This window comes from Lacerta agilis, chromosome 9, assembly GCF_009819535.1.
Source record: "Lacerta agilis isolate rLacAgi1 chromosome 9, rLacAgi1.pri, whole genome shotgun sequence".
Classification (NCBI taxonomy): Eukaryota; Metazoa; Chordata; class Lepidosauria; order Squamata; family Lacertidae; genus Lacerta; species Lacerta agilis.
This window is the reverse complement of record NC_046320.1, coordinates 3,501,633-3,523,815: the sequence shown is the minus strand read 5'-3', so window position 1 is coordinate 3,523,815 and position 22,183 is coordinate 3,501,633. Positions and strand designations below refer to the sequence as shown.

General features: G+C 44.0%; 1 protein-coding gene across 2 annotated transcripts; it reads left to right on the top strand.

Moving 5' to 3' along the window:
• The first annotated feature begins 236 nt into the window (after positions 1–236).
• LYAR (Ly1 antibody reactive) lies at positions 237–13,177 on the top strand. Of its 2 annotated transcripts, none has more exons than XM_033160509.1 (9): positions 237–296; positions 1,842–2,026; positions 3,447–3,561; positions 4,793–4,900; positions 7,564–7,647; positions 8,464–8,839; positions 9,183–9,257; positions 11,673–11,758; positions 12,872–13,177. In XM_033160509.1, the coding sequence occupies exons 2-9, from the start codon at positions 1,905–1,907 to the stop codon at positions 13,007–13,009; spliced, it is 1,104 nt and encodes a 367-aa protein (XP_033016400.1). In that variant the 5' UTR covers positions 237–296; positions 1,842–1,904; the 3' UTR covers positions 13,010–13,177. The 2 variants fall into 2 exon arrangements, with proteins under 2 accessions (XP_033016400.1, XP_033016399.1); XM_033160508.1 differs by having other exon boundaries at positions 259–430.
• Positions 13,178–22,183: the final 9,006 nt, after the last annotated feature.

The following is a 22,183-nucleotide window of genomic DNA, read 5'->3' as shown; positions in this document are numbered from 1 at the left end:
CGCGTGTGAGTCTACACGCTGTAAGTCTACGCTTGCACGCGCGACCTCCTTGCCCATAGAGATGCTGAGGGCTAGAGCGCGCCGCTCTGCCGCCCTTGCGAGCGTTGGCAGTGTTACTCTCAACGTTTCTCTCTCTAGGCTTGAGACGTTCAAAGGAGTCGCCGGCGGTGTCGTCACGGGTGCGCGACGGAGCGGAGAGTGGCGCTCCGGAGGCGTAGCTGCAGCCCGAGGGGAGCGATCCGGGCGGGTGGCTGAGGAAGCGCCTCCCGTCGACGACCACCAGCCACCCTTAGCCGGTGAGTTCCGCCGCTGAGCCCGTCTCGGCCCACAGGACACCTTTCCGGTTTCTAGATCCGCGGCTAGAACGGCGAGTGTGTGAACGCGGCGAACACGTGTCTCCTGCGCGGCAACGCTCCTCCGGGAAACGGTGGTAAGTTGCGCTCCCTGACAAAAGTGGCGTCGGCGGCGAGTCCGGGTAAACGGATTATATCCTGTATGAACTTTTATGTTCTATTTTAACAGGCTATATAGCTACATGCATAACTTATGTATAACTATCTATACATATAACTACAGTATGTAATACACACACACAAACACCGGTATATAGTTTTAATTCTAATCAATGTTTAATTGATTTTTAATAGTTCCCCCACCCCTCATGTTTTGATGTACTTATTTTTATCTGTAAGCCTCCTTGAGTCGCCTGTGGGGGGGGGGGGAAGTGGGTTATAAATGCATTATTATTACTACTACTACTACCGGTACTACTACTACTATTTTCATTCATTCATTCACTGGCCATGTGGTTTTCCCAGCCACTCTGGGTGGCTTACAGCACACAAAAAATGGTAAAACATTAAACATTAAAAACATTTAATCACACACACACACACACACACCGGTATATAGTTTTAATTCTAATCAATGTTTAATTGATTTTTAATAATTCCCCCTCCCCTCATGTTTATAGGTGTACTTAATTTTACCTGTAAGCATTCTTGAGTCCCCTGTCTGGGGGGAAAAGGTGAGGTATAAATACATTACACACACACACATACATGTAATGGACCTGGATGTATGGTGCTATTTATGCAGTGTTATAAACAGAAGAAATGGAGACAGTGAGAGATTTTACTTTCTTGGGTTCCAAGATCACTGCAGATGGTGACAGCAGTCACGAAATTAGAAGACGCCTGCTTCTTGGGAGGAAAGCAATGACAAACCTAGACAGCATCTTAAAAGCAGAGACATCACCTTGCCGACAAAGGTCCGTATAGTTAAAGCTATGGTTTTCCCAGTAGTGATGTATGGAAGTGAGAGCTGGACCATAAAGAAGGCTGATTGCCGAAGAATTGATGCTTTTGAATTACGGTGCTGGGGGAGACTCTTGAGAGTCCCACGGACTGCAAGAAGATCAAACCTATCCATTCTGAAGGAAATCAGCCCTGAGTGCTCACTAGAAGGACAGATCCTAAAGTTGAGGGTCCAGTACTTTGGCCACCTCATGAGAAGAGAAGACTCCCTGGAAAAGACCCTGATGTTGGGAAAGATGGAGGGCACAAGGAGAAGGGGACGACAGAGGATGAGATGGTTGGACAGTGTTCTCAAAGCTACCAACATGAGTCTGACCAAACTGCGGGAGGCAGTGGAAGACAGGAGTGCCTGGCATGCTCTGGTCCATGGGGTCACGAAGAGTCGGAAACAACTAAACAACAACAACAAATGCAGTGTTAACTTAATAGTTTTGTCTTTAAAGCTCAGCAGGGTGTTTAAATATATTTTTATTGTATCAACTTAGTCCTGCCTTTTTAAAAAGACTATTTTTAATTAATTTCTAGAATTTGTTGGAAGAGGATCAATTCTAACAGTCTCTGAAGAAAGATACCGCTATCTTGGAAGAAATGGTGGTTTTCACATGTAACGCATGTGGAGAGTCTGTGAAAAAGGGACAGGTTGAAAAGCATGTAATTGTATGCCGCAATTGCCAATGCCTTTCTTGCATGGATTGTGGTAAAGATTTCTGGTAAGTTATTAGAGTCTTGTTTCATTATTTGGTGGTGACAACTCACTGTTATTGTGTATACCCTGCCCTTCCTCCCAAGGAGCCCAGTGCACAAATCTGTAATGAAACTGGTTTGGTGTTACAAGAACAAGTGGGCACAAGCCTTGGCTTAGAAGAACAAATCCCCTTTGAATGTTGAGAGGTGTCAGTCACCTGACATTATGGTGACAGTCCTGCCCACCTGTCATAAGTTAATATATGGAGGGTGGTGGACTGATGGGTCCAGCCCACTGGTTGGATAATTTTCCACTTCTGAGTAGGATAGTAAAAAATGCAAGGGAGGGAGGGAGAACTGCCAAAAATGTCTTCTTTAAAAGTTGAAGGCAGCTAATGCACTAAAAATTAGTAAAATCATCATAAATAGAATCGTTTAAAGAAAATAAGAGTAGCACAATAAAATCTGATTTACAGTAACAAGATCACCAAGAAATCTCAAAGGGTGACGGCAGTAGCCTTTGATTGTACAAGAAATGGCTGAAGAACGTTTGGCTGTCTAGATGCATTCCCATTCCAGGGAAGCAGAGACTTTCGTGAGTTGTTGCTGAATGCTTGATTTGGCCTGGGAGGAAGTCTGAGGTGGCAAGTAAATTGACCTTTCCTGCAACCTGAGAGAGATGGGGGATGTATGACTGGAAGCCAAACTGAACTGTTCTCTTGCCTATATTGGACTGTATTGCAAAATGCTGGAAACTACTCTCTCGGCATCCCCTGCCTGCAGCAGGATATAACTGTGAACTGCACTGCAGGGTTAATTTATGCAATTTTCTCAGTCACACTGATGTGGGATAAACGGATGACATTACAGGGTTCTATGTGGATATGCAAGCTTTTGTGCTATTGCTGCACAACTTGACAAATGGTGGATTCTGCTTGGATTTTAATTCTAAGTAGTGCTGTTAATTGAAAATCTGTGTAAAAAGTGAACAGTGGTACCACTAGAATAATAAGAACTACTGAAGCCAAGATTGTCTCCAAATGATGACATTGACCTTAATGCTGACCCGACATTCTTCTGACACAGTTTTGCCTGTAAATAAAACCTTTTTGTTTAAAGAAGAAGCTGCGCACATGCCCAACCTTGTTTGAAAGCACATGAGTTACTGAATTGATGCCCTGAGTGTGACTTAATTTTATGTGCAGCCTAATCTTGTGCGGAGTTACATTGGCATAATCCCATATAAGGATTAGGCGTGCTTAGCTCTATATAGAATTGCAGGTCAGCTTCTGCCAGTCATAGTTCTTTCTGGATTAGCTTGACCAATGGCTTCTCTGGGTATTAAGGCTGTTTAATATATCCAGAGCTGAAATCTTCCTACTGTGCTGCAAGTGCTGTGCTATAATGGTTGGTTTTTTTTTACTTACGCTGTTCTTAATATTTAAGGGGTGAGGATTATAAATGTCATGTGAAGTGCCTAAGTGAAGACCAGAAATATGGTGGCAAGGGTTATGAAGCCAAAGCTCACAAAGGAGATGTCAAACAGCAGGAATGGATTCAGGTAAAAACAAGTGCACACATAAGCATGGTAATATGACATTTAATTTATAGGGAAAGCTGTGTACAGTACTGATTGTTTCCCTTTCAACCAGTGGTCTCTGAGGCAATTTATACCTCAGATCAAAACAATACAATAATACATTTAAAAATTGGACAAGAAAACCCACTAACACTACATATGATTGTCTAACTTTACCCATCAAATGATTGGGGAACAGGACACCTTGCAGCAGGCACACACCGAATGCAAGAGTAGATGCCAGCTTGTTGGGTTTGGGAGGGCATTTCCTAGTCAAAGGAAAGCCCTGTTCCTGCCCATCTGACAGAAGAGGGCCTTGGCTGACAAACTCAGCTCATGGGCTGGTGCAGTCCTTCAGATACTAAAGTCACAGGCCATTCAGAGCTTTTAACCAAAACCAGCACTTTGTTGGCTGCCACGTTCTGAAGCATTTGAATTTTCTTAATTGATGGTTGCTATTCCAGCAAGAAGCGATACGTTTCATACCAGCCCAAGTTGGCAAAATGCATTCTTAGCCACATGTGTCCATACGTGAGACTATGTTGAAAACACCTTCCAACTGCAGACTTGAGCCTTGACTAAACACAACTCCATTTGGAAAAGATTGTGTGTTCTCTTGGGGGTCACCACCATAATCCTGTCCTGACTGAGCTTCACTTTATTAGCCCTTGCACATCCCATTCCTCACTTGAGTTGCCTGTCTTAAGAGTTTCCAGCCCCCCACCCAGATTTGATGAGAACGATAAATAATGCTGTGTCATCTGCGTACTTAATAACCCTTCACTCCAGCTACCTTACCAAGTGGTTTCATGTAGATGTTAAATAGTATTGCGGGGTGGGTGGAAATGGAAACTAGATCCTTGTGGTACTTTGCAGCATAAACATCATGAGACAGTGTCTTACTCCTGCTTCATGTGTTATCTAGCCAAAATGTAGTTGTAAAATGTCAATGTATTGATTGTCATGGGCAATCCGTGTGGGCCAATGTTTCAGGCTCCGTGTGGGCCAATGTTTTTATCTGCAGTGAACATAAACACCCCAGAAGCAATATCACATTTCCCAAACCTCCAGACCCTGATGCAAACAGGAGAAATGGACAGGGAACAGATTTAAATATGTTATGTGTATAGCATACATCTGATTTCAGTGCATCAGACTTGTGATTTAAGTATGTTGTGTCTCAGATGCCATCATTCCCACTTTCCTTTTGTAGAAGATTCATCAAGCGATAAAGGAAACCAACATTGACCCCAAAGTTCGAGATATTTTGGAGCAGATGTATACCTATGACAACATTCCAAGAAAAAAGGGCAAGTTTCAGGTATGCTTAGAAGTAATAATAATAATTTATTATTTGTACCCTGCCCATCTGGCTGGGTTTCCCCAGCCACTCTGGGCAGCTTCCAACAGAGATTAAAATACATGAAAAAAGTAAACTGCTCAGACTGCAATTCTGTACCTGCTTACTTGTGAGCAAGCCCCAGTGATCTCAGTAGGACTTGTTTCTGAATAGACAAATATATTACGCTGTAGGATTTTTTTATTTATTTTTAAAATGAGGTTCCTTCATGAGAATGACAGACATGTTTCTAATAATAATAATAATTTATTATCTATACCCCGCCCATCTGGCTGGGTTTCCCCAGCCACTCTGGGCGGCTTCCAACAGAATGTTAAAATACAATAATCTATTAAACATTAAAAGCTTCCCTAAACAGGGCTGCTTTCAGATGTCTTCTAAAAGTCTGGTAGTTGTTTTTCTCTTTGACATCAGGTGGGAGGGTGTTCCACAGGGCAGGTGCCACTACCGAGAAAGCCCTCTGCCTGGTTCCCTGTAACTTGGTTTCTCGCAGCGAGGGAACTGCCAGAAGTCCCTCGGAGCTGGACCTCAGTGTCTGGGCAGAATGACAGGGGAGCAGACACTCCTTCAGGTATACTGGACCGAGGCCATTTAGGGCTTTAAAGGTCAGCACCAACACTTTGAATTGTGCTCGGAAATGTACTGGGAGCCAATGTAGGTCTTTCAAGACCAGTGTTATGTGGTCTCGGTGGCCGCTCCCAGTCACCAGTCTAGCTGCCACATTCTGGATTAGTTGTAGTTTCCAAGTCACCTTCAAAGGTAGCCCCACAAAGAGCGCATTGCAGTAATCCAAGCGAGAGATAACTAGAGCATGCACCACTCTGGCGAGACAGTCTGCAGGCAGGTAGGGTCTCAGCCTGCGTACCAGGTGGAGCTGGTAGACAGCTGCCCTGGACACATGAAGTGTGCATACAGATGACAATCACTTGGGTGGCTGTTTGCCTTATCCTTCCAAGTGCCACAATATAACTTAGCTGCTGCTGTACCATAAACATCAGTATGTCAGTATGCCTGCCTGCCCGCCTGCTAGATGGTAAGGGAATTTCTACACCTTCTGAAATTTCCTGTTCTACACAACAGTTAACAATGCTGGAACCATGCCCTCCTTTGCATATGGGCACCCTAATCTTATCACATATTATGCAGATAAGTGGTAAAATTGTATTACCGGAAATATTAATTTTTTGAGCCTCACGGGCTGCTTGCCCACAGCTAATGATATTTCTCACAAGGTTATGTGTTGTGTATTGCGCTCTCAGTTCACGCAGGGCAGCCGCAATACGTGATGCTCCTGTCACAAGAAAACTATTCTCTGGAACCAAGGAAGCCAGCGTGGCGTCCTCCAGGATGTTGTTGGACTCCCGCTCCCATCATCCCTGACCCTTGGCCACTGTAGCTGGGGCTGATGGGAGGGCACCATGTTGGCTACCCCTTCTCTAGAAAGCGTCACCAGAATCCTCCAGGCTCAGGGGTTCTGCTGCAGGCAAGTTGACTTGGCAAACTTAGTAGTCCTGAAACAATGCCCTTTATTGGCAGGGTGGGCATTTCTTGATGGCCCCTTTCCCTCACGTTCCCACTGTTGCTCTCACCGTCCATTCTTGTTGCTGCAGCTGTGCATTCACGAAATGCAGTGATAAACAGCACGGTGCTTTGAAGTGAGTGGGAGAGCAGCACATGCATTCAAGGGCTGCAGTAGAGGTTAAGCGAGGCAAAAAGTTTTGGGGAGCGCAAAGCAGAGAAGTTTGCAAACATGTACTTTAAAGCTAATTGAAAGGCCGCCCTAAATGCAGACATTTCCAAAGAGAGGCGCTTAATACAGTTGAAACATTAACTGTGAATTGAGATAGCTACAAGCTTCAGGGGCTTAGGATCATAGAATCATAGAGTTGGAAGAGACCACAAGGGCCATCCAGTCCAACCCCCTGCCAAGCAGGAAACACCATCAAAGCATTCCTGACAGATGGCTGTCAAGCCTCCGTTTAAAGACCTCCAAAGGAGGAGACTCCACCACACTCCTTGGCAGCAAATTCCACTCTCCTGTCAGGAAATTGGTGCCTGTCCTTGACTGCATGGTCTTTGCTGCCTTTCCATAGCCCTGTTCACATATTTCCTCAACCTGGCCAGCAAACACATGGGAAGTGGAATGGGGCTGCACCTCCTGGTTCTGCCCCTTGAAATCCATGAACTGAGTGTGCATACCTGCCAAGGTGTGTGTGTGTGTGTGTGTGTTACCAACCTGTAACTCATAGGCACACAGCCTGCCAGAGGTAGAGGTGGCATTGCCCTCCACTCCACCTGCCATGTGTGAGCCCCACATACTGAAATAATACATGACTTGGGCTCGTGTCAACTGCGCTTGGAACTATTCTGCCACTACCAGGTTGTGATTCTAATGTGCATTATAGTTCTACCTGTGACTGTTATTGAATGCAGCAGAGGATGTTTCGCATGTATAACTTGGCTTCTGCCTGTAATTAGATTCTGCAGAAAGGGGCATGATTACTGGGTTCCATTTGTCCATGCCATCCCATCATGTGGCCCTTTGGCCGATCTGAATACTGCAAAAGTGTCTTGCTGACTGATCAATGCATAAATAGAAATTCTGCTCTTTTCTACCTAAACAGAACTGGATGTCTAACAGTTTGAAAATACATAGCACTGCACTGCAGGACCAGGTGTGGGACATTTTTTCACAAGCTACCAGAAAGGTAAGCTAACTGGAAACTGTTTAATGGAAGCAATGCTTCATAGTCAAAGGTCCACAAACTGTGGCTGAGCTGGTAGCCAGTCTTTCTTTTCTAATAACCAGCTGAGTCCAGTCTTGCCACAATATCAGTGGGACTTAGGATTGCCTCCTCAATGGATTGCTAGTTGTACTTACTTGCTTAATAAATAATTGCTTTTAATAACCTTGTAGGCTTCTCTTTCCCCTCCATGTGCAGAGTTCCCCCTTTGCAATAGAGAAATGTGCTGCATATGCATTTCTTAGTTTAATGTCCACACAGATGACAGTAATGCTTGTCTTTAAGGGCTTGTGTGAACTGAAGTTAGGAACTTCAAACTCCTGGGAAAGTGTCTTCCCAAAATCTTCTGCAGCTTTCTGCTTTGCAGGATATAGATGAGGTAGCCTAAGACAAAGCAAGAAAGAGTTGGTTATTTGGGATGAGGGTCCAGGGGGTGGAGGGAATAGCCCAGAAGTAGAGGGATGGATTTTTCACCACCTCCCTCCATGCATTCAAAAAAGCCCATTGCAAATCCCACATCCTAGAAACATATTGATTATTTTTTGCCGGTGGTACTTGTGAGTATACCTTCTCATTGCACCAAAAAGCAATTCTGTGTTTTGCTTAAAGCAGGGATGGAGAACCATTTCGGCTCTATGGGTCAGATCCTTATCAGGGCCAGATATGACAAGTGGGCAGGATTGCTTCCTGGAGTAAACTGCTGAAGTCCCCCCTGCCCCAACTTTTTGACTAGGGGGTCTCATCATAGTGATGTATAAGCCTTCTGCATCTTCCCAACAGGAGACAGCTGAAAACCAGTCTGCAAACAGTGAAGCTATGCCAACACCATCGGAAGATAGCCAAGTAAAAATGGAGAAACCTGCAAAGAACAAGAATAAAAGGGAACAAAAGGAGGAGAGGAAAAATATGAAAAAGGCAAAAGAATTAAGGTTGCAAGTTCAGCCAGAGGGCCTAGATCTCAAAAAAAGTAAAAAGTCTAAGAAAGAAGAAAGGGAGAATGAGAATGGAAATATTTCCAAAAGGAATGGCTTGAAGTTGACAAAGCAGCAGCAAGCGGATGTTTCAGCTGAGCTGGAAATGAATGGAAAGGGTGTCAATACAAAAGAGGCAGGGACCAAAGCAAATGTGAAGAAACGCAAGCGTAACGTCTCTGAAGGTATCAGACTTGCAGTTCTTGCTTCTAGGTGTGAGGTGCAGTTTGGGAAAAAAAGACAGTTTGTAGTATGTAGGATGTATATAAATCAGGATAAATTTCAGTGCTTGGATTTGAAATCAGGGTGAGAGTGACAGCCTTAGAGACATCCTGTTTTCTATCCATCTCATCTGAGAACGTCAATCCTTTGCTGTTTTTTCCTTGTAGGAGGTTTTTATGAAATGTCAGGCAGAGCAGATTTTAGAATTAACCACTATTCCAATTTTGGTGGGTTCCCTATTGATTCTTTTACTGGACTTCCTGATGCTTATTTTGACTGTTTCTCTCCCTGTAAATCCCACCCCAGATGTTGATGAATCTCCCATCGCACAAAAAAGAATGAACAATTCAGAAACGGAAGAAAATGAGGATCAGCTTCAAGGTAACCTTCACTTGGATGTTTAGCAGTTTGCAACTGTGAGCTAGATCTGTTTGTTGATGGCAGCAATGACGAAGCAACTTAAGTCAATATAATTATTAGAATCATTGTTAAAGTATAAGGGAGAGTTTTAACATTTATAAGGTTATAGCTCCCTTGTCTTGAAAGTGGGTTAGTGAGTACCAGGCTTAGATAACACAGGATATTAGTGTCCAAGGAGGACAGGGGCTTATAATTTCCTGGGTGGCAATTATTATTATTATTATTATTATTATTATTATTATTATTTTATTTGCCCCCCGCCCATCTGATTGGGTTGCCACAACCACTCTGGGTGGCTTGCAACATATATAAAAACATTTTAAAAAATACACATTGAAAAATCTTCCCTATATAGGGCTGCCTTCAGATGTCTTCTAAAGGTTATATAGTTAACAACAACAACAACAACAACAACAACAACAACAACAACAACAACATCATAATATAATATTTATACCCCACCCATCTGACTGGGTTTCCCCAGCCACTCTGGGCGGCTTCCAACAAAATATTAAAATACACAGTAGTCCATCAAACATTAAAAGCTTCCCTAAACAGGGCTGCCTTCAGATGTCTTCTAAAACTCTGGTAGTTGTTTTTCTCTTTGACATCTGATGTGAGGGCATTCCACAGGATGGGAGCAACTACCAAGAAGGCCCTCTGCCTGGTTCCCTGTAGCTTCACTTCTCGCTGTGAGGAAACCACCAGAAGGCCCTCAGATCTGGATCTCAGTGTCCGGGCTGAACGATGGGGGTAGAGATGCTCCTTCAGGTATAGTGGGCCAAGGCTGTTTAGGGCAAAACAGCATACCAACATACAAGTCCACTTGTACAATGAGTCTTTCCTGCCCTCTCATTCTCACCGCAGCCCTGCTAGAACAAGACTGCCTCTGACTAAAGGTAAAGGTAAAGGGACCCCTGACCATCAGGTCCAGTCGTGTCCGACTCTGGGGTTGCGGCGCTCATCTCGCTTTATAGGCCAAGGGAGCCGGCGTTTGTCCGCAGACAGCTTCTGGGTCATGTGGCCAGCATGACAAAGCCGCTTCTGGCGAACCAGAGCAGCGCACGGAAACGCCGTTTACCTTCCCGCTGGAGCGGTCCCTATTTATCTACTTGCACTTTGATGTGCTTTCGAACTGCTAGGTGGGCAGGAGCAGGGACTGAGCAACGGGAGCTCACCCCGTGGCAGGGATTCGAACCGCCGACCTTCTGATCAGCAAGCCCTAGACTCTGTGGTTCAACCCACAGCGCCACCTGGGTCCCACCTGCCTCTGACTAATTTTTGCCAATTTCCATCTCCCACTATTACCACAGCCAGGCCCTTTCTGAAGATTCCCAACATTGAGAAGGCTTGAGGGGACTGGGAGGACACTGGGGTCTGCAAGGTGGCAGGGAATGTTCTGCTAGATAAGCAGATGCTGGTACATGCAAGCTCTGGATCTGACCCTATATGGCTATTTAATCTGTTAGGAACAGCCAGACCAAGTCTCAATTCATTTTGTTTCTTTTCTTTTTAAATCTTCTTTTCCTGAACAGAGGAAATCCTCTCCAGCTTGCAGCCCACATTTTGCCGAAATGCCAACATTGGTTGGCCAGAGAAAAAACACTGTCACAGTTTTCAAGTTTATAGAAATAGTTGGGCCCGGAGTTAACCTGGTGTGCTAGTGGAAGCCTGTGCAAGGGCTACTCCCCATCCTTGAGCCCCCTGCGCCTCCCCCAAATCCACTCTGGAGGGTCAGACAAGCCCTAGAGCAGTGGGAGAAGAGGGGGAAGAATCCTATCTGGCAAGCAAGAATTCTTGCACTGACAGAGCAATCAGAAGAGTCTGACGTCAAATTCCTCCCTAAGCCTCTAAATGTTTGTAGTAGATCACATTGGGTAGAAAATGTATGTAGGTTATTATAGTGAGTTTGGCTGTTTATATTTACAGATGATATTTTTTTTAAAAATAACCACTGGAAAAAGTTGGTCATTTCTCCAAGTGGATGCAGCTGGCGGTTTTCTGGGTTGGGACCAGCCAGATGTGTTTCTCCTCTGAGCTAGAGAGGCATAGGGACCTGATTTCAAATATGAAAGTGTGTGGGCAGTGAGGGCTTATTTGTGTTAAAACAAACAAACAAACAAAATCCTTATTGCTTGCAGAGTAATACTTCCTTATTGATGGATTTATAACCCGTTCTCCCTTGTTCACATAATCCTGCACTCCTGTGCTTGGCAATATTTCAGTTTCCAAAATCATCTCAGTGCAGCAGGGCACTGCTAACCTGACCAAGTAAACATTTGAAAGTGGTGTTAGGTTTCCATAGTGACCTGGCCAAAATGCATGGGGACAATTTATTTTATTCTCTCTTCCTTGTCTTTTTACAATTTTTTACAGGTAAATTCAGTTGGAAGGGAACTATAAAAGCTGTTCTAAGGAAAGCACCTGACAATGAACTGCCGATGAAAAAACTAAGGAAGAAGGTATATTGGAGCATCTTCTGAAACCCAGAGAACAAGCCAGGGCAAAGTTCCCCTGCACAAGTATCACTGGAATAAATATTTGTATACCGCCCTTCATCCGTAGATCTCAGGGCGGTTCACAGTGTGTCTTCCTTATTTCCAAATTATTTCATAATTTGCCTATTTTAAAAATAAAGAAAAAAATGTACTGTTCATGGAACAGTTCCCTGTCGTAGAATCACAGAGTTGGAAATAAGGGTCATCTGATCCAACCCCCTGCAATGCAGGGATCAGAAGGCAAAAAGAACTTTGCACATGCTCTATCCATTTGGCCCTTGAAGCCTTTTAAAGAAACACACACGTCTTGCTCTGGGGAGAAAGCACTCTGCATATGGTCAGGGGCACTCCACACGCAACGCAGGACCCTTACTGCCAGCAAGAAAATACTGCAAGGCTTGAGGACAGGAAGGGAAAGGCCTGATCCGAGAAGGGCCAACTCTGAGGCTTCTCTGAGGAAGTGGAGCAGGCTCCAGAATGGCTGCCCACCCCACTGCCTCCCCTCAGGCTGCTGCCTAACTCCAGCGCCCGGCCTTGCCCAACTTACTGTATTCAGTGAGGTTTTGTGTAGGAGAACGTATCTTGGATTGTGCCCTACTTTTAAAAAACGTGTGCTTCTGTGAGCACAACCATTTGCCAAATTCCAATTTAAATGAGCAGTTACTAGACTGTAGTGCTGCCCCCTCTCTTCTCTAATGAATTTCTGCTGTTCCACCAACAGCATTTAGCAGCTTTTGTCCAAAGGCCTTGTGTGCTGATTGCATTTAAAATATATATGTTCTGGGCAGGTGGGATGGTCCTAAGCATTCTATAACTCAGCAGCTAAGCCAGTTTTTAGGGAAACTCCTGTAATGCAACCAAAGACTTGGTCGTGTAACCAACAGCTATGGCAGTTTCAAAAACTGTCGGCCTAAATTTAGCCATTGCAGGCTTTAAGCACAATTGAAATACGACAGAACTTGATGGGACTTGCTTTGGAGTTAGATGCTTCATATTCCAGAAAATACGCCTAAGCTGATAATGGCGTGAAAGGTTTGAATGTAACTTCTTTTTGTCTTTTCTTTTTTTCTCATGCAGGTTTTATCACAGTATTATGCAGTGGCAGGCAATCATCACCATAAGGCTGAAGGAGAAATTCTGGCCCTGTTCAATAAGAAAGTCAGCAGCAATCCTAAGTTTAGAGTTTTAAAGGAAAAGGTTAAGCTTATAAAATAGCTTTTTAGTTCTAAAATAAGAATTTTTAGTATGTCCCCAGTTTTGTTATCAGATGTAAAGAGATTTTTCAGATGTATATGGCAGCAAACCTTGCCTGTATTTGATTGTGGATTTCCTTTTATTTCACATACAGTTTGTACTGATTAAAAAGTTACTTTTAGGAAAAAATGTGGTTTTTAAAAAATATATAATGACACTCTTTCTATTGCTATTTATAAAAGTTTAAGTTATTGGTTATGATCACACTAAGGAGCTACTGGGTGTGATCCCGTGGTCAGAAATACTCAAAGAGAAGGGAGTCCAAGAAGGATGGGAGTTTCTAAAAAGGAGAAATATTGAAGGCCCAAATGCAGACAATACCAACAAGAAAGAAAAGTGGGAGGCATCTAAGGAAACCAATGTGGCTGCATAAGGAGCTTGCAGATGAGCTGAGAGTTAAGAAGGGCATGTATGAGAAAGGGGAAATCACAAAGGAGATGTATACACAAGTAGCCAACAGTTGCAAGGGGGGAAGTCAGGCTGGCTAAAGCTCAGAATGCGCCATAAATGGTTCTCTTCTAATCACAGAATAGAACTTTTAGATACAACTCATTATTATTTTTTAAAAAACACACTACTGCAATGTACCCAGTGAAAGAAAGTTTACTCTGAAGTGTGTGTGTTTTTGTAAAGAAATAATTCACACTAGCTGTGCACCTAATAGTGAAGGGTCTCGTTAGCAAGTATTTCCACACCTAAACCCAGAAAGCTGTCCAGAACCTTTATTTTCATCTTACAGTGGTGGAAAATGTGATATCTTTATGAATCCCTGCTCCCCATGAAGCTGGATTGTTTGAACCATATTGCAGTGGTCCCAGATAGCATGTTTCAATTTCAGCTGAGACTTTGCTTTAAACAATACACAGATTTATACAGTCCCTAGTCCCTGTAATACTCCAAAGAAAAGTCATTATTGATGTCAGTTTCCACGTGCGTGGCACAGTACGATTTGGAACAGGGGGGAAATATAGCTGGAGAAAACAGGTTGGTGTGAGTCATGGTGTGGAAGCCATTTTCCTAAATAAAGGTAAAGGTACCCTTGACCGTTAGGTCCAGTCGAATGACTCTGGGGTTGCGGCGCTCATCTCGCTCTATAGGCCAAGGGAGCTGGCATTTGTCTGCAGACAGTTTCTGGGTCATGTGGCCAGCATGACTAAGCCGCTTCTGGTGAACCAGAGCAGCACACGGAAACGCCGTTTACCTTCCCACTGCAGCGGCACTTTGACGTGCTTTCGAACTGCTAGGTGGGCAGGAGCTGGGACCGAACAACGGGAGCTCACCCTGTCGCGGGGATTTGAACCGCCGACCTTCTGATCAGCAAGCCCTAGGCTCTGTGCACTGGTGTAGGAAGGGCGGGGCGTAGAGGGCGGGGCGCCCCGGGCAGCACGATCCCGGTAGGGTTCCATCTCGGCTGCCCCCCACCCGCGCTGCGCACCACGCCCCCAGAACGCACGCCACGTCCCTACGGACGGCGCACCACGCCCCCAGAACACACGCCAGCCCTGTCCTCCCAGCCCTGGCTCTGGTTTAGACCACAGCATCACCCGCATCCCATTTTCCTAAACAGCCACTGACAATCTTCCTAGAGAGCCTTTCTCATGAACCATGGCATCTGCATCCACAAACCATAGGTCAAACTATAGGTTTTGGGGTGTAGCAGAGCTAATTGTAACCCCCTAAAGTTATCAACAAAGAAGCTTCTACAAGCCTCTACAAGTTCTACAGCAAGGTATCAAAACCTAGGTGGGGGAAAAAACCTTTCTGATTCCCTAGCAACTTCACAAATTGTTGTTGGTATAAACTAACTTGTCAAGCTGGCAGGCTAGGAACCCAACTCAGCACCAACAGAATGACATTCTTTTTATATATCATACTGATTTCCTTTCCCACAGATGAGCATATGTCTCCTCAATACAAATGTGCATATTTTTAACTATTGCGGTTATTGAACATTGATCATCTCTTTCTTTGTGCTCTGCTTTGGCACTGCTTCTGCATTACTGGTCTGTTTCATTTCTCCTCTCTTTCCTCCCACTGAAAACTGATCGTCTCGCCTCCTGCTATTTTCTCATTGCGCCTGAACAACAGCGTCTCCAGTGGAATATACCTGGTGACTACTGGAGACACAGAACCAGCGCATTGTTTCCCTCAGATACTTGAAAGCTGCAACTGTGTTCTGTAACAAGGAAACCAGAGAGCAAATATTAAACTTATTCACAGAAAGTTTGTAAAGGCTATATTGTTCTGTACATTGACCTGCAGTCACAGGTTACCAGATCTCACAATCAATATATTCAAAATTTAGCCCTTCTCCCAATTAAGCTTTCGGGGTGGGGGTTGGGGGTTGGAATCCTACACGCATAGAACAAGTCTAAATTTCTTTTCTGCTCTGTTGGCCAAGGAGAGCAGATTAAGTTTCCCCTTAATACATTAGCAGGAAGTGTTACTTTATATTCAGGTTTAACATTCAGCCGGGGAAGAAGACGTCCGCTGAGAAGCTTCTCTCCTTGCTCGTGTTAAGACAGTCAAACCAGCTTAATCTTACATGTGGAGAAAATGCGTTTTAGTCTGGATATTCTGTTTACGTTGACATTGAATAAAGATCTCCGAAAAGTTTCTGATTCAAGCATGACACTTTAAAAAACAGGCTTCGTCAAACTGCTGGAGTCTTCAAGCAAGTAGCAGTCCCTAGAAGTCTGCAGCCCAAGTCTGATCATTCATTAGTATGGCAGCTCCCAAACTTGTCACTCCTTAGCAAGGATGCTCCACACTGAAGCCTGTGCCAGGTGGGGAGGCCATTAAACAATGGTTGGGTGCAAGTCCAATTGACTTGAGGCATCCAGCAGAGTATGATGAGAGGAAATCCAGATCAGCTGCTATCAGGCATTTGGCCATTGTTTAGTTTTGCTTTGTTTCTACGTGAAGACACTATCCCCTAAGGGTGCTTCCAGAGAGGGGTCCCATATTGCAAATGAGTCGGGTCTGATTTTTCAGTATCTCCTTTTGGCTTCTGGACATTCCCGGTGCTTCAGACATTAATGGTCATTGCTATTGCACGTGTTGCCCACACCACTGGGTATTTTGTCCTTCCTTTCAATCATTCCTCCCACCCTCCACTGCCATTTTCTGTTCTAATACAGGTATTTCTGTACCTTTTTCAAGTGCTTAAGAGCCAAATATATCCACCCTTAGTTGTCTTGCTTTGCAATACAAGCATTCTGGAGAAGAGTTACTCCTTTGCTCAGTTATGATAAGACTCGTTTTAACCAAGGTGTTTGTGTAGGCTTCCAGCCTCCCTTCTCAGATTGTGAGCTTCAAGGAAACTTGCACCTGTCTTTTGGCATCATGAACAGCACCTGCAAATGAGCTGGCAGCAGAGGCAAGTATGGAGACCGGGGAAGGGAAAAACCCCACAAGACAGAACCTGGGGGCACTTCCTATGCTGCCACGTTGTGTGGGACTCTGTGGTTCTCAGCCTACTATGGGATGTCTGGCAGAGTCATAACACCAGCTGTGATGTCCAAGAAAGAATGGAGGAGATGGCTGAGACTTCTCAAATATGTGAGGAACATAAGACAGACATTGTCCTGAGGCAATTGGAGGACTTGGGAAGAAAGGAGGCAAGAAGAAACAGCTGCGTTTATCTTTTAAGAATTTAGGAGCTCTGTTTTCCCAAAATACTCTTGTTCAGATGCAAGGGCAATTCTTCAGTTGTGAACAAGGTTTAGATGAATTTCTGCATAATGTTATTCATGGATTATAACAGGTTCAGGCACCTGAGCATCTACAGCCTGGTAGGCTTGCAAATGTGGTAGAGAAATTAAGGTTACTGAGGGGATGAGGACTGATACTTTCTGTAGGCTGTTATGGTTACACAGAATCCAGCATCCGAGAGAAAACCTATGCAGCTGGTTTTGCAGTGGTGGGAGCTGTTATCTCCAGCATTAGATATGTTACAAAAGAGGGTTTAGAAATTCAGAGACACAAACAGACAGAAGAGCGGAAGCAAAAGATGAACAGGCACTTGATGCTGAAAATATGTTAGTTACGTAGCAGCTGGAGACAAAAAAACTTCATGCATCTGTACTGGGATGATGTCCATGTCTCCCAAGAGGGGTACAGCATCTTCCTTGGGGATTCACAATAAGGCCTGGGGTGTGCATTCATGGATTATGAGTGGAGGGAAATGAAGCACATCCCACCCCCAATCCTATTTAGCATTGCGGCACAATGCAGTTAAAAACAGGAAAACGGGTGTGGGTGTGTAGTAAGCACCTTGGAGCATTGCAAGAAGCAAAGGGGAACTCCCTTAGATCTGGAAGTTCACCCAAATTCATGGGATCCAGCTGTGGTAGCAACGTAGACAGACATCCCTTGGCGCATCATTGAAAGTTTGGACTATGACAAGACTTGAAAAGGGAGAACTGTTTAATCAGGAGTGTTTGGCTCTGAATGGAGGTTGAAGTGAAAGGAGAAGACTTGTACCACATCACGCCATGGCATGGCTTGGCGCTAAAATCATCCTGCTGCAGATTCTTATGTTGAAAATGGTTCCTCTTAATACTCCCTTATTAAATCCCCAGTATCTCTCTCAGGATATAAAGAGTTAATTTTTTCCTCCAATAACATTCCAGGGCTCATCGATTGCCACAATCTGAAAATCCTAGTAGCTTAGATGTCCTTCTTGTGCCAGTTTTGTTCCGTTCCGTTTTGGTTTTTTAAAAAGCGCTGTTTATTTACAGACTAATACACTTCTACATACCTAGAGAGTCACTTGGGTATGTGTAGTAACCAGTACTTTATTTTGGGTTTGCCATGTTTTGCTTGAAACCCAGGCATCCCACCACTAGCAAATAGAAAAGTATAAATGATGTTATCAATAGAACAGTGGGACAATAATAGCTGGACACAACCTGGTGACATGTGCTGTGGTGCTGCACACTGGGACGTTTCCACTACCCTTCCAACTATAGCAGACCCTCCAAGTGTCCCTATTTTCCAGGGACACTCCCAGATTAACAGAAGCTGTCCTGGTTTCAAATTTGATCCCGGAGTGCCTCACTTTTCCTTTGTTGTTCATTCGTTCAGTCATGTCCGACTCTTTGTGACCCCATGGACCAGAGCATGCCAGGCACGCCTATCCTTCACTGCCTCCCGCAGTTTGGCCAAACTCATGTTAGTAGCTTCGAGAACTACTAACATGAGTTTGGCCAAACACTTTTCCTTACATCACCCCTATTTTCATTGGAGAAATGTCGAAAAGTATAGAGTTATGCAAGCCCCGAGCCAAGGAAAGAAGTAACCTTTAGAAGACACCTGAAGGCAGTCCTGTTTAGGGAAGTTTTTAATGTTTAATGCTCTATTATGCTTTTGTATATGCTGGAAGCCACCCAGTCAGATGGGCAAGGTATAAATAATAAAAATAGGGTGATGCTGATGAAACAGGACACCCCTATTTTCATCAGAGAAATGGTGCAGAGTGTGCTATAGCTCCTCTTTCCCTGGGAAAAGCTGCCCCTGGAGATCAGAGGAGGATTCAAGAGCGTGAGGAGGGTAAAGGGGATGCCCTTTACCTCTACAGAAACACTTTCCGCTTATTTGCACTTGGTTCAAAATATATCCTTCTTCTGACTCCCTATTGAATTGCCTCCATAAAGGTTTACTAACATCATGTACGTCAAAGTGTTTTGAACGCTCGACAGTGTTATAAAATGGCAAGTAATTATATGTAACCAAATATATATTTGAATTATGTACCCAGGTTACCCTTTCATTCATTTTTCACTGCCACTTCCTTAAACAACGAGCTTCACCTCTCAGGTGAATCCATTAAAAAGACAACCTACTTCTGTTAGAGTTTCCTTGTCTTCCACCATAAAACACACACTTGATTATGCTACTGATAAAAATAGAGAAGGAGCCGACGTTTGATTTGTGCTAAGTAAATACTTGGAAAGTTGGGTCCACTCTGGACCCAGCAGAGTGTAAGGAGTATAGATCACTTGCCAACACCCCTTTCTCGGCAAAGGTGGTGCCAGGGGTGGTTGTGGAGCAGGTATTGCTGGATGAGATTCATTATTTAGATCCGGGCTCAGACCCAGTTGCTGAGCTGAATCAACCTTGGTCATGCTGATGAACCATGAGAGAAACCAACCCTTGGCACTTGTATTCTGGGGTTCCACAGGATACTGTTATCTCTTCAGTACTATTTAACATCTAAATGAAACCATAGGGAGTGGTCATTAGGAGTTTCGGAGCAAAGTGTTGTGAGTACACCGACAACACATGCAGCTCTATTTCTCCATGCCATGTCTATCAAGAGAAGCTGTAAAAGCTCTGCATGGGTGTCTGAATACAGTGGTGGTTTAGATAAACTGTGCTTGAATCCTAGAAAGACAGAGGCTCTGTCAGTGAATGGTCCCCATGTCTGGGAAATAGGCAAGTTACCTGCCCCAAATGGGATCTTTCTCTCTCTCTGAAGGATCAGGAATGCAGTTTGGGAACACCCCACATCTCAGCCACTGGTGGAGTGGCAACCGATAGCCTGACCATGCACAGATAAAATCAAAGCCAGCAGGATCCGAGCGCAAGGGCACTCTTCCCAGCAACTGGTATCTAGAAGCAATGCTGACTCCAACTGTAAAAAACAACAACATTCTAGTAAAAATATTTTAGGTTCTTCTGTTCAATGCATATTATATTCAAGATGGCTTTCCTGCCTCACTTAGGAAACAACCAGAATTGGACTGGGAAGTGTCGGGAAAATGCATTGCCTCTGGCAACTAACAGCTAATCTGTGAGTCAAAGTGTTTAGGTTGGACCAGTGAATCCTAAGCCCAAATCCACACTAGCCTTGGTAGACCTTGGGCTGGTCACTATTTCTCCACCAAGCTTTTGTGAGGATAAAGTGGAAGAGCCCTAAAGTGGAAGAGTTTGCTGAGCTCCTTGGAGGAATAGAATCAATGTCTTTACACCGTTACACCTTACCCTGAGAACTAAGGGTCTGGACTCCGGAAGAGCCCCATTATTGGGATTAGATGGAAAGGTTTTGGTCTATCTTAAATTGCATTTTCCCATATAGTATTTAAAATTTTTATTTCTATATTGTAACAACAACAATAGCAGCAGCAGCAGCAGCAATGCTTTGCATGTCTTCTTCTTCTTCTTCTTCTTTTAAAAAAAGACATGCTAAAGGCAACTGAGGTGAGCAATTCTTGAAAGGTAGGTGAATGGTTATTGTGATGAAAGGCAATCCTTTCACCATTCAGCAATATTTTTCACAGATTGCACAATTATTCCTCAGGCTTTTTTACTCAGCAAAAAAAAAATGCCATGAGGGATATTTGGAAACTTTTACAAAAGCATGAAAGACTTTCCTTTCCTCATTTACCTTCCTCTTATCAACAAGAAGGTTTTTGTTTTTTTTAGTCTCAGATGTGAAATTTGGGAGTTTTAACACACTTCTGCAGTGTAATAATTCCAGGCCTTAGGCAGGAATGAGGAATGCCTGGAAACCAACATTGCTCTTTGGAGCTTGCTCTGTCTTCCATGGGACAGCCCTATGTCTATCATGTCTCCTCTCAGTCTTCTCTTTTCCACACTAAACATACCCAGCTACTTCAAGAGCTCCTCATAAGGCATGGTTTCCAGACCCTTGATCATCTTGGTCACCCTCCTCTGGACACGTTCTAGCTTGTAAACATCCTTCTTAAATTGTGGTGCCCAGAATTGGGCACAGTATTCCAAGTGTGGTCTAGGCAGAAGAGAGTGGTACTTTCACTTCCCTTGACCTGGACACTATACTTCTGTTGATGCAGCCTAGAATAGCATTAGCTTTCTTTGCTGCTGCATCACACTGTTGGCTCAGGTGAAGCTTGTGGTCCATCAAGACCCCCAAATCCTTTTCACATATACGGCTTGCAAGCCAGGTGTCCCCCATTCTATATTTATTCAGCTGGTTCTTTCTGCCTAAATGTAGAAACTTCTATTTACTGCATTGCAGGGGGTCGGACTAGATAACACTCAGGGTCCTTTCCAACTTTAGAATTCTATGATTCTATGAAGATTTCCTAGAAACTTTGCACTGATCTTATTTGTAGTCAGAGTTTGTAAAGAAATAGTGTGGGCTAGATCGCAATATTGCACAATGCTCCCTTTTCAAATTCCCCAAGCTCTTTAGCTTTTCAGTTGCTTTGCCTTTACCCCTCCTCTCATCCAGTTCAAATGCATACATGTTTATAGCTAGCACATTCCTTGCCTCAAGCACACCATTATTTACTGTCTACTCCTTAAAGGGTCAGTTCAGGGTTGCAAAGTAATTTAATATACACATGAGAATTCTCACTTGAACGCAACAGGTTGTTTAATGTCCAACTTAGGTTGGATTGTAGCATCTGGTTGCATTTCAACAGATGGTGTACTGATAAGCTCCTGCCTCTGTGTGTTCAAATGTTTTAAGTGAAAAGAAAAATGCCCACAGATAAGGCAAAATGTATTTTTGATGTCTTAATGAGCTACCATTAACTAGCTGTCCCCAAGTTCATAATTAATTACTAATCACTTATCTCCAAGATGCATAACACAAGGAAATATGCGCAACTCTGGTCCTCTGGTCCAGTTGCTTCAGAGAAGATGGTTGGTGAGACATGGTCTGTTACATCTTACCATTCTTAGAATCATAGAGTTGGAAAGTCACTGAGTCCAGCCTCCTGCTTAATGCAGGTTCTGTAGTGCAGCTATAGAATCCCAGACAGATGGTTGTCCAGCCTCTGCTTAAATACTTCCAGTGACGAAGTGCCCGTCACCTCCCAAGGAAATCTGTTCACGGCCAGACAGCTCTTACCAGCAGGAATGTTGTTCAAATGCTTAGCTTAATCTGCTTCCCTGCAATTCCCATCCATTGGTCCTAGTCTTGCCCTCTGGAGCTGCATGATAGTTCCATCTTCTTCATGACAGCCCTTCACACATTTGGAGACTGCTGCCTTGCCATCCCTTGATCCTGCTAGGGCTGAAGATAGCACACCTAGGTCTTTCAACAATCCCACACAGGATTTGATTTCTGGACCCTTTGGTGTGTTGCCAATGAGTCGTGCAATTGGCTTTCCTGCAAGAGGTGGGGAAAATGTGTAAGCTCAA